This window comes from Macrobrachium nipponense, chromosome 21, assembly GCF_015104395.2.
Source record: "Macrobrachium nipponense isolate FS-2020 chromosome 21, ASM1510439v2, whole genome shotgun sequence".
NCBI classification, from domain to species: domain Eukaryota; kingdom Metazoa; phylum Arthropoda; class Malacostraca; order Decapoda; family Palaemonidae; genus Macrobrachium; species Macrobrachium nipponense.
This window is the reverse complement of record NC_087212.1, coordinates 53,670,690-53,683,632: the sequence shown is the minus strand read 5'-3', so window position 1 is coordinate 53,683,632 and position 12,943 is coordinate 53,670,690. Positions and strand designations below refer to the sequence as shown.

Below are 12,943 nucleotides of genomic sequence, written 5' to 3'. Positions count from 1 at the left end.
ATGTAGAGCCAAAAAAATCTTCGTATTTGCTTTCGTATCTCGAGTTTTTCTTAAGTTGAGCTATTTGTATGTTGAGGTACCACGGTATATATATATATATATATATAAATATATATATATATATATATATATATATATATATATATATATATATATATATATATATATATATATATATATATATAATATGAAATAACTTGATCACGAAGTTTATAAAACGTGATGCTATGTATAAATAAAGGTTTCGTCATGAAGGAAAATGAAAGGCGAGAGAGCCAAGAACTTTCATTCTAAGATGACCCTTTACTTAGGCCTAAAGTCCTTGGATTTCTCACCTTTCATTTTCCTCTGTGGCAAAACATTTATATATATATATATATATATATATATACGGATATATATCTAGATAGATAGTAGATAGATAGATAGATAGATAGAATCAGATAGATAGATAGATAGATGTATGCTAAGGTCAGTGTTGTGCTGTGATGTAAGTGTGTTGTGTGTGTGTATCGTATGGTATGTATGTATGTTTATGCTATGTATGTATGTATGTATGTATGTATGTATATATATATCTATATATATATGTATGTAATGTATGTATGTATGTTGTATGTATGTATTATATAATATATTATATATAATAATGTATGTATTATGTATGTATGTCTGTATGTTAATATATATATATATATATCTATATATCTATCTATTATTACATACCTATACTATTTATCCAATCCTACATTACTCCTCTATTAATATATATTTTACTAATCAGTATATATATTATTTATATCTAAATTGTCTAAATATATAATAATTCATCTAGTATATTCAATCTATAATATAAATATAATTATATAAATATAGTAGATCTATAGATAAATATTATATCTATATATATTATATATATGTATATTATGTATACTATATATATATTTGTGTGTGTGTGATGATTATATAATATTATGTTATGTATAAATCGAAATGATACATAAATCTATGTATGTATAGATTATAGATATAAATATCTATTAAATATATTATTATTATCATATATATATATAATATAATATCTTATCTCAGCTTATCTGTATTATACTATACACACACATATATATATATATATATATATATATATATATATATATATATATATTCAGAATAGCTGTAAAATCTATTAGCACTCTTTTGACTTACGTCAAACTTCTGGTAATTCAATGGTGTGTGATTTCAATTCCAAAAAGTGAACTTGGTTTATCATGGTTTGTTCATCTACATGAATCATCAAACCAATAACTGTCATTAGTTGGAATTTTCTGTGTTTTACTTGGGAGTAGGCGAGATATAGCCTCACTCATTTTTTTATGGTGGGGAGGGGATGTAACTCTTTACAGAGGATAGTATACATACATCTATACATGCTAATTTCTAGCAGGAGCAACTTTGAAATTGAAGGTTTTCATAACAATTCCAAATTGGTTTCAGCAAACAAAGTTTTACATAATTATCTGGAAAAGGGTAGTGTTCTTGTTATTAGTTTGAAATGGCGTAGTTCAAGAACTCAGTATGAATATGTACTACCAGACTGCCTGGTGTATTATTTGAAACATTTCCCTCTTATTTGGTAATCAGAGAACCCAGAGACTTTAATTGTACTGATCATGCCCCATAAGTTATTTGTTTTATTGTGAATGAACAATAATGTTAACAATAGAAACACTTTGTATTAGCAATCAACCCATAAATGCTGTATGTCCTGCTCTTACATAATTCACAAGGAATGTTATTTTTAATTAAGAACCAGACGTATGCAAATTTATAATTTTATACTTAGAATAAGAAAAATAGAATTAAAGGCTGCCATGAAGGAGTCAGCCATTATGAGTTATTAAGCAACAAAAATAATCTTTTCCTAACTGTATTTTTTTAGCAATTGTGACCAAATAGATTCCTATGTTTTGTTACATCCTTATCAGGGTTCCCAAAGAAAAATATCCCCATCCTCCAAGAAAACAAAGGAAGTGAAAGTAGCTGATGAGCCTACAGATTCAACAAGACAACCTGAAGCCCAAGATGAAGCTTGTAAACTAAATATCCCGAAAATTATTGTTGAGCAGGTAAAACTGGCAGAGCAAATTTCACTTATACTACTTGGACTGAATTTCTGTCTTTTCTTTAGGTAAATACAAGTAGCTCATTGAAAGCTTGAGTGGTTTTTTTATGATGTAAGCAAAGGTTTTGTTACAGCGTATTCACAAGAAATCAAGGTAATGTAGTAAATTACTCAAAAAGAATCCATGCAGGCAAATGGCATGTGTAATAAGTGCATTATGTTTTATTAGCCATGAATTGTGTTTATAGTATGGAGCTAAGCTGTTTGTTAATGAAATATTGAATTTTATCGGTGTCTCAAGTGGTACAATACATCAGGTACAGTATATGCATGAAAGTTCTTGTCTTGTCATAGACAAGATTCAAAGTTGTCCTTTGCATAAGATTTTGTATATGTAGTCTAAGCACAAACATTTAGAATAAATTTAAGAGAAATTAGAATATAAAGAGACATTTTGAGAGACTTATCATCATTTTAAATGTTAGACTTTGCTACAAAATATGTGCATTTAACTGAAAACTGTGTTAACTAATGTTTTACCTTTATTGTTCAAGATATAGTTGTATTATAATCTAAGAACCCTATCTATTTTGAAGAACAAATTTTCTTCATGTCATTGTTGAGAACCCGTGTCAGTTTATAAAAAAATTAATTTCTGAAAATGTTGTCAACTGGAATATTGTCAGTATTGACAGAAAAAGTTTGGAATTCCAGGTCAACATTTAATAAAAGATGAAAAGTAAATTTCTGCAGATATATAGTACCACAGAAGTAAAATTGATGTGACTACAGGAATTCCAATTTGAACTGGTGGTACTTACATTTCATGGCCAGTGTCTGGATTCAAGTGACCTGCTGGCCGAACATTAATTTATGGCAACACATTTCTGTATAGTCCCTTCCTTTGTTTTGACATCTCCACATTGAGGATATTTGATAGAATTATTTCTTTTCAAGTACGAGATGTGTTACTCTTTACTAACCTCCACAGTGTACTATAAATTTTGTTTGCAGTTTCAGTGAGCATGTACGTGCTTATTTTAATGGTTTCTTTTGTAAACCTAAATTCAGGAGTTCCCCATCTCTCAGCAAATATTGGTCCACAGACTCTCGGTTTATCATCTTTTTGCCAGTCTGAGGAGGGAAAGTAACATAAACAGAGGTACCCAGCTTTATTATATATACTGGTAAAAATTCAAAAGCATATCAACTATGTGCCACCAAGACACTAGTCAAGAGTGGCATCTGGAGCACTGATAGGATCTGCCCTCTGAATATGAAAAGAAAAGAATACATACTGCATATGTTACAGGAACAGTATGAAAAAACCCAAACTTAAAACATAATGAGAAGTAATGTACTGTGTGCTTGTGAACTCTATTATATGAAAAACATGATTGCTCCTGCAGATAATGGTACCAAAAGCATTATTGCAATGCCTATCTTACACAAGAGGGAAGAGAAAAAGTGTCATTAGGAATCCTTAAATCATCTTTCATATACCAGAAAGCAGAAAACATTCACGGTATTGTCCTCTTTGCAATATACAGTCTCCCTCTGAAGTTCTGCTATAAAACATACAAGTGTTTTTGTAACAAACACACTGAAATTTTCTGCGATAATTTGATGGTGCAGAGGTAAAGAAATTGTTGTAGAACTTGAAACCCATGGGATGTCTACTTGAGGGGTCCAAAGCATTGTCTGGGTTCCCTTGATTCTTTTTTTCTTTTTTTTCATGTTTATTGAAAAGTGAAACATTTGTTACAAAACCATCTTGGTTGAATAAGTCAGGGACGACTTCTTGTCTGTGCTAATGGAAAAGCTTTTGAGAAGCATTGAAGTTTCAAAATAGGGAGTATGTACCACTCTGTATGAACTATGAAGGGGTTCCAGGCCATTCTTTACTAGCAACTGGGTGCATTTTACTAGTATCTGAATCTTAGGTATGTACTTGTAATTGTGATAGAATTTTACTCCTTTTTTTAAGAGGTGGATGGCTGTGGGGGACTTCACTTAATAATCTAAGGATTGTTATGGTGCTTTGAAAATCATAAGTTATGATCATCAGTGTTCATGAAAGTAACATTTTCCATTGAGTTGTTAGACAAATATTTTAAGGTGAACAGGAACACATTAAACTGCTGGCTGAGTAGTGAGGAAGGAGGCAGGAAAAACCCTGATTCATACATATTGAGTAATAGCTGTTCTCCAGCTTGTGAACATGCACAACAATACATTTATAAGATCATTTTATTTGCTGAATTTGCATCACTTCTGAGTGTTTGGGTAAATAAAATATTGTCATGGAAAGATCACACAGTTAAATATATAACTGTCTGCTTCTCAAGTACAATGCTTAAATGCTTCTATTCATCACAGTTATTAAAATCATGTCAACCTTATCTTCCTATTTTGAATATTGTTTTGATCTCTCCTTAGGGATACTTAATCTTTTGTCTCCCTTCTTGATAGGACTATGTATCGATGATTTGTCTGAATAATGACCATCTCCAAATCGTCCTTTTGTCATGTTTCTCTCTGCCACAAAGTGGCTTCTTGGTCGCATTGCTATATGTACTATTTCAACACTGATAGTTTGTTTGTATAAATTAAACCAGACTTATGCCAACTTGGGCCTTTGCACAATAACAGCCTTCAATTATTGTAAGGTACCTTTACCAAAAAAAAAGGGCTTCAGCTATTGTTTTTAATAGCTCAAGTAGGGTCCTTCCATCACAGTAACCTCTTTCATGTTTATTCTATAGTGATTTGTAGTCCTCAGGGTGTTCACATAAATTACTTTCTTTTCCTTTGGAACGTGCTTTCATCAGAGGTGATATCCTCTTGTTTCTTGTTGCACTCTTAATTGTTGTTTGTTTGTTTTATTCCAGTTTGGCTAGATGCCTGTCATACTGACATTGCTGTTTACAAAAACTTTAGGATGCATAAAATGGTATGATTTATTTTCATGCCAAACATTTAGAAATTAAGCAGATTTAATCCAAAATATAGCTAGCTTTACATTTGCTTACAAGTACATACCAGTATTTTTAGTATTACTACTTACAGCCTAGATAAGTCCTCATACATATAGTGGATATGACAATTCTTAATACAAGCACATCCTGCAGTCTGAATAGTATCAGCTTTAAGCAAAAGTTATCACAGGATACAGAGACTAAGATCTAAAAAGAATATGATTATGTAATTGAGGTCAGCAGCAGAGCTGTCAGCTCTGAGGTTCTTCTTACAGAGGAATTATGAGACACCTGAGAGAAATGCATCCATGATATGGAACCAGTACAGCAAGAAAAGGTGTAGCGAAAAAGTATCTTGTAACTTGGGTAAAAAGAATGTCATGATTTGGAGAATATTTAGAGTTATAATTGACTAACCCATAAATAATGTAAAAGCAAGTAGTATCACAAAACACTCCAGTACATTTCTTTATATGTACTCTAGTTTACATTTCGTATGCAAAAATGAAGAGATGCTTTTTCTTGAGTCATAGTCTTTGAAATCTTTCAAAATGATAACTAATCAAAACTTATATCATATCCATTAAAGTTGAATGATAGGAAAAATATACTGTTACATTTATGACTTGAATCTAACTGTACATACTAGTCAAAGTTTTCACTTTTTAGGGATTCTTTTTTACAGCGTAGCTGCTGTTCGTCCTCAAAGGAGTTATGCTCTTATTGTCACTCCCAGGTCTTCATAAGACAGACCAAAGAATTCTCTTATATTTGGTCTCGGCCAGAAGAGTGCTTGTTGGCACAGTGATAGAATGAATATAAATGACTCATGACAGGAGGGGTTTATCTCCTGTCCAACAATGATTGTCTAGGCTCTGCATTATTCTTGCATAGCTGTGGTAACAGTCTGATTCGGCCATCTTCATTACACTCAAGAGTTCAGGTTTTGCTCCGGAAATTGTGTTAGACTACGCTTTTTTTCTCACTCTCTTTACACAAGTCAAGCTAAGTACTTAGCCTAACTTCTTGTTTATGAAACAGACAGGATCGTTGATGATAATTGTGCTTGACTGACGAGCCTTGGTGTTCACTAAAGGCCAGTACATATTTCCTTTGCACTAGTAGTATTTTATAATCAAACAAAATACATTTTGTAACGCTAAGCTTTGCCAAGTATTTTAAAATCTAAAGATACTGAGTATATATATATATATATATATATATATATATATATATATATATATATATATATATATATATATATATATTTCTGGTACGATAATTCCAACAAATACATATTGGCTTTACTTATTATGTACCAATTAACGTAGCCTATAGGCTACATAACCTTTACCTGGAGCTTAAGAATAGACTGGGTAATCGTAAGACATGAAATTGGTAGAAATATACAACATGGATATCCATTTGGTTTTGTCTTAATTGAGTTGAGAAGAATTTGTGAGCAAAACTTTTAAGGCAATGTTATTGAAGTAATTGTGAATAAATATTTGAGTTGAGAAGCATTTGTGAGCAAAACCTTTAAGGCAATGTTATTGAAGTAATTGTGAATAAATATTTTAATATGTTCAGGCAGTCCCCGGGTTACAGCAGGGGTCCTGTTCCTGGCAGGGCGATATAAGCCGAAAATTGCCTTAACCTGAATCATCATAATTATATTGGGAATAAATAGCAACAGTGCTATAAGTCTAGGTTACAGCGGCATAAAGCAGGTTAACAGCATCATGAGACAAGCGCCTCAAGTCCAGAATGACTTAACCTGAACCTGATGTAACCCAGGGGTTTTTATGGATATGGGTATGGCCCAGTAACCATATTTCCTTGCATCATACTACGGACATGTAGTACTTGTGGTCGTATAGGCTTGGGTTAATTTGAAGTGTTTGCAGCCTGTACAGTGATATAGGTAGCTAACACTAAATAGGTCTTATTAAATACTTGTTCCTTTCATCATCAATGGGCTACTATTATGCAGGACTTGCACATTACCCATTGTTTTTGGTAGCAAGTTTAATTGATGAACGAGCTATGTTTTAAGCTTTCTATGAGTCACAGATTTCAATATGAGTACAGAAGAAGGAAACTACTGTACATGTTCTGACATAACTATGGGAGTGGGTTTCCATCCCTTTCTGTGCAGAATCCACATTTGGGCCAATGGGTCATAAATTTCAATAGGAGTACGATGGTCTCCCTGTGTTCATGGGGGATGCGTACCAAACCCCACCCCGCTAATGTTTAGAATCCGCGAATAGTTGGAACCCTTATAAAAAATGCTGAAAACTGCCTAATTTGGTAGGTAAAACTCAAGAAAAACTCACTATAAATTTTTATAACTGTTTTTTTTAGTAATTTTATCACTAATAGTGCATTTTATGATGAAATTGATAAAAAAACCCAGGAATTTCTGGATATTTCTCATAGAGAAATACAGAGAATAGGCATATTTCTAACGAATAATGGGTAGGTATGGTCCAGAGAGAAATCCGCGAAACTATGAGTCCGCAAATCAAGAGAATGCGAATACGGGGCTCACTGTACAAAAGAAGGAGACTACTGCACATGTTCTGCCATAACTATGGAAGTGTGTTTCTGTCCCTCTCCCTCTCTGAGTAGAATCCACATTTGGACCAGTCACCAAAAGCAGTGGATTTTAGGAATTTCCACTTCAGTTCCGTAGATGGAAACGAAGAGTATCTTCTTGTGGGAGAGGTCACCGATGCCTGACATGAAGTGGATATAGCCACTGAAATTTCCCTTCTGAGGGAACAGTCTTCTGCTTTACATGAGACAGATACTTCAAAAGAGAATCTTATCTTTCCCATGCAGCAATCATGTGCTAAGGGGACCCTGATAGTGTCCACCCAACCCCATCTGAAGTGTGTGTACTCATCTAGGGGGTACTAGTGACATACCCTGGACTAATATACTGCCAGGCAATGGTGATATGACTGCCATGGCTCATCAGTTCATGCAGGCATCCTTAATTGGAAATTCAACTTGCTGTACTTTCTATACTGCCCAGGCAGTGGTGAAACAAGTGCCTTGGCTCATAAGTTCATGCAAGTTTCCCTGATAAGAAATTTTGCTTGCTGTAATTTATATACTGCCAAGCAGTGGTGATACAACTGCACTGGCTCAATCAGTTCATGCAGGCTTCCCTGATAGGAAATTCAGCTTGCCATACTTTAAGAATTCTTGGAGGAAATCATGAATAGTATCAAAGATGACCCCATGAGAAAGTAACTTCTTGTAGGACTCACTTGCTACAGAGCACCTGCAAACAGATGCTATTAATGATTCCCAAGCAAAATTTAGATGTCCTGGATATGGAATCTGGTGTGATGTGTAAAAATTTCTCATTCTTATAACTAGAGAACTGAGGGATTGCACAGTCTGCCCAGGCAGAGATAGGATTCTCACCAAAAGTCTTAGGTCATGGGAACAGGGTAATAAAAAACCTAAGCCTAAAAAGAAGTTGAATCAGCTGTATAGATCCCCGTTAAAATCAGAATGGATAATGAAAGACAGCCTACTCACTCCAAGAGCTCTGACTGGTAACAATTGAGACCAGGTCAGACAACAAAACCTCGAATCAGAGTGTAGTACGGGCACCAGTGTCTGCCCCCTGAAAATGGTATTGATAACCCTTGGTGAGATGAGGTTCAGCATAAAAAAATTTGGGATGAGTGGCCTTTCCCAATACTGAAATGGCACATGCCCCCTCCTTCAGTATGAATTCAGAGACTGTTGAAGAATACAGTTACCTTGCTTGATAACATACATATAGCAATGAAAGCCAAATACTAGAGGCAACCATGTGAATGAAAGCCATATAAGTAACTTTTTCCCACTTTAATGGAAATTATAGTAAAGCAATTTTACAGAATCAATACTATCTGGGAGTCATCAGCGTTCTGTCTCTTCACTTTTGAAATAGCATAATCAATCGTGAAGACAGAATTTCAGAATTTTGTGATGGCTGGGAAATGAGAGTTTATGGTAGAAGTAAAGCCATTTGTCTCCACCATCCCAGTATCTGATCGTGCTACAAGGAATGAGCAACATTTTTCCCCTTTATGAGAGGAAAAAGCCCCCATTGGACATGGCTACCCAGCAATTTGGGACCCCTAAGAAAAAATATCTCAGGACAGTCCTGGCTGAATTCTATGCTAGGCTTCACCTAATTAACGGGCTCCCAGAGTCTTCCAGAACAATGTGTACTGCCATAATCAAAACACCTAATTGGGAGCACTCTACAACTTTCTGGAGTGTTGTATTAAGGGTTGAAAGGGAGCATTGTTGGGCTCCAACATTTCGCTCCCCCAGTGTAACCTCCCTATTGCTTTCTTCCCCTAATGTAACCCCCCTAACACTTTCTTCCCCTATCTGTTGGGACCTTGTAGGAAGTCTGTTGTTGCACAACTCATTGCATGAGCCCAACAACAGAATTGCACATTACATACTGTTCTTGAAAAAGGGGATGTGGAAAACCATACCCTTGAGAGTTTCCTCTTCCGTAGCCTAAGAGAGCTTGGTGTGAATCAGAGCCGTACACACTTACAGTAACTACTAAAGAATCCCTCCGACAACAGAAGAAAGGACAACAGTAGCATCTGCACCCTTTTTAAAGCACAGAAGAGACTCCTACCAGGAAAAAGAAAAATCAACTCCTGGGGTGTATATTACAAGGAAGGAAAGAGGTGGAGCCCCATAGAACTTGCATGGTTGGGGTGGTCTCCTATAGCATAACATGCAGTGGAAGTCCTCCCCTTGGGAGACACAGTATAATTCACAATGGGCTAGGGTAGAAATGGTCTCCCTCTCCCCTTCCTATAAAGTTTTTTTTTTTTTTTTTTTTTTTTTTAAGCCAGACCCCTTTTTAGAGAAAGATGGCTTTATTTGTCACCACTCTTCTGCATCACCAGAACTATTCCTCCAAATGAACAAACATATTTGCATAAATTTTTATATATACTGTACGTACCTATTTTATGGGAGCTCGGGAATGAAGGGTTTTAACTGGTAGCCTACCTAGATGATTGGCTAATCTGGGGAGCTACCAGACAAGAGTGCTGGTGAAGCCTGCAAGTGGTACTTGACAGACTCCAGTCAAAAGGTTTCTTAATAGGAACAAGTCCTACCTTACATCCAGCAGATTTTTCTGTGGCTGAAACTTGTTGGGTTACTCTTTGTGGCCATGTGTCTCTTCTTGAAGTGCTCAAACCAGAATAAGGAAAACTTAGCAGATATCTGCACAGCCCAGCACTTTTCCAGATGACAACTGAAATGAAGTCTGGGCCTGTTACAATTTGGATCCGTGGTACATCTAATCCTGCGATTGTTATTGTAGGATTTAACAGTCTGCCTCTCACATGCTAGGAAAAGGGTTTGTGATCACCTTCATCTTTTTTTTCTGTCCCTGGACCTGGAATTGGGTCACTGGCAAACAGACTGACCTGACTCTACCGTTTGTACGAGTGATAATACATACAGCTGCCTCCTTGAGAGGTTGGGGAGGCCATAAAGAAGGTTGTCAGTTAGGGGTCACCTGCTTGGAAGGAGTGTCATACTACCTGGGACTTTTGGCTCTCTCTCTAACTCAGAAAACTGAAACCTCCAAATGGGACTAACATTTTGTTCATCCTATACGTACTACATATATGACTGCAGTGTCTTTCTAAAGAAGTTACGCTAATGCTGAACTCCTCTCAAGTCAGTAGTAATTGCTAACATGCTTCCACAATCTTCAACGGGCAAAAAAGTAGATTCCATTGCTGTCCACTGTCCTATCCCAAACTTGCAAGAGTGGAAGTCATCTACGCATCCTCCTTTCTGAGCTGTAACTTTCACGTGGAACTTCAAGTCTAGTCTACTGTGAAGATTATTTGCCTAACATTGCTAGGCACCTAGTGCAAACTACGGATTTCATCTATCCAACATATGGGTAATGTGTTCAGATTATCCCCACACTGATAGCCCCGTTAAAATCTGTTAAAACAGTTTTAAGTTTTAATATCTTTTGAGGTCAGACACCTGGCTACCCAGCAATTTGGGACTCCTAAGAAAAAAATCTTAGGGATGTCATGGCTGAATTCTATGCTAGGCTTCACCTAATTAATGGGCTTCCAGAGTCTTCCAGAACAATGTTCACTGCCATAACCAAAACACTTATTGGGGGCACTTGACAACTTTCTGGAGTGTTGCGTTAAGGGTTGAAAGGGAGCAAAATTATCATGGTTCCTCAACAGAACAAGGATTTTTAATGCTTAGTTAAAACATAACTAATGAATAGGCCAAAAATAATTACTACTATTACAGCTGGGGTACTGGGAAAGAGGAACATTATTGTCTAGAAAATGAAAAAAAAAGTATAAAAAAAATGGGCCATTAAGTACACCATCTCTGTAAATGAGGGAAACCGTATAAAACAATACCTAGCTTTCTGGTAGCATTTAGATGAAACATGCAAGTGACATAAACAAAAAAAATGAAAGTATATCAAGGTAAAACTACTGCCAAACATTTTGTATCATACAGCTCAGCATTAACTAAGCATTGCAAATCATGCAGTGGGAGCATATACAGAGAAAAGCTAGGTAACAGTCTTAATTTTGCCTCCAAATTTAATTATCATACAATTTACTGTTATATTCCAAAGCTTTATTGTAGATAAATTTGGTCCAGGCTCACTGACAACAGTCAAAATTGTTAGCTAAAAGTTTTAGAAGACCATCTTAAAACTTGTAAATATCACTGAAATTCGGTATAATGATATTGTACTATATTACTGTTTCAGTTGAGCTCCTACAGACCTGATAACAGAAAAAACTAAAAAGTCAAAGGCAAATGGGAAATGAACAAGATCTAATATCCAATCAAATACAGTCTTCGATTCTAAAGCAGTAACCATACACAATTCCAGAGGGGTAGTAAGTTCTTCCATCATAGGCCAGGTGACCTATTTGTTGACTGAGTGAGTGAAACCCACCTGGGCTGTTTATATTCAAGAGAATTTATAAACAATTAGACATCGTTAAAGTGTCTGAATTATCTGTCATTATAAATTCTCCTCATTCACTAGGCCAAAAACACATTATTTGCTACTAATGAATGATATATAAAAAAGTAAAAAAATTTCTTCTAACAACATTCATAAGCAATAAACTCTCTCATCAACAAACTCCAATTTATTGACATGAAAACATTTCTATAGACTACAGAGGGGATATGCTTGGTACCTCCAAAATCCCCACATGACTTGCAGTCAGCAAGTCATTGTTGTACAGGTATTAACACAGTTAATACCTGTACAACAATGCTTGTTTTGTACTTCCAATTAAATTTCCTATTTTACACATGCAGTCAATTATCAAGTGACAAAGGAGTTTCCCATTTCTCTGATTGCTGTTTGATGAGCAAATTGAGTAAGAAAATAGCATACCAAATCAGTGCAATTCTTAAAATGGAAAGCAAAGCTCTCAAATGTTCACATGTCTTGAACAAGAGACATACAAAACCTAGGAAAACCAACAGCCTAGCCACGAATGACGACCCAAAGAATAAAATTATGCATTCTTTAAAGTCAGTAGTGCTTACCTACAATATTCATTGCATCTCTCCTGAAACTAGATCAAACCACTCAGAGGGAAAAGAGACTGTTTCTCTTAATCTAAATAGTTTAGCAGGAAATTGTTGGTCATCACATTATGGGCAAGTGTGACTAAAGTACCTCCTGAAAGTTATGACAATAAATAACAATAAGGGCAAGGTAAACGAGAATAAATAAATAAGTGCTTTTGCATGGCATTTTGCATGACATAAA

The 12,943-nt window shown here is 35.2% G+C and overlaps 1 protein-coding gene across 14 annotated transcripts in view; it reads left to right on the top strand.

Moving 5' to 3' along the window:
* The window catches only part of LOC135198036 (kinase D-interacting substrate of 220 kDa B-like), a 744,360-nt gene that overhangs the window by 709,191 nt on the left and 22,226 nt on the right, over nt 1–12,943 (top strand). For 13 of the 14 annotated variants that reach the window (XM_064225405.1, XM_064225401.1, XM_064225404.1 and 10 more), the window contains one exon: nt 1,986–2,126. The exons of the other annotated variant lie outside the window; for it this stretch is intronic. In XM_064225405.1, the coding sequence (XP_064081475.1) occupies nt 1,986–2,126 (141 nt within the window). The remainder of the gene's footprint in view (nt 1–1,985; nt 2,127–12,943) is intronic. 14 annotated transcript variants of the gene reach the window in all.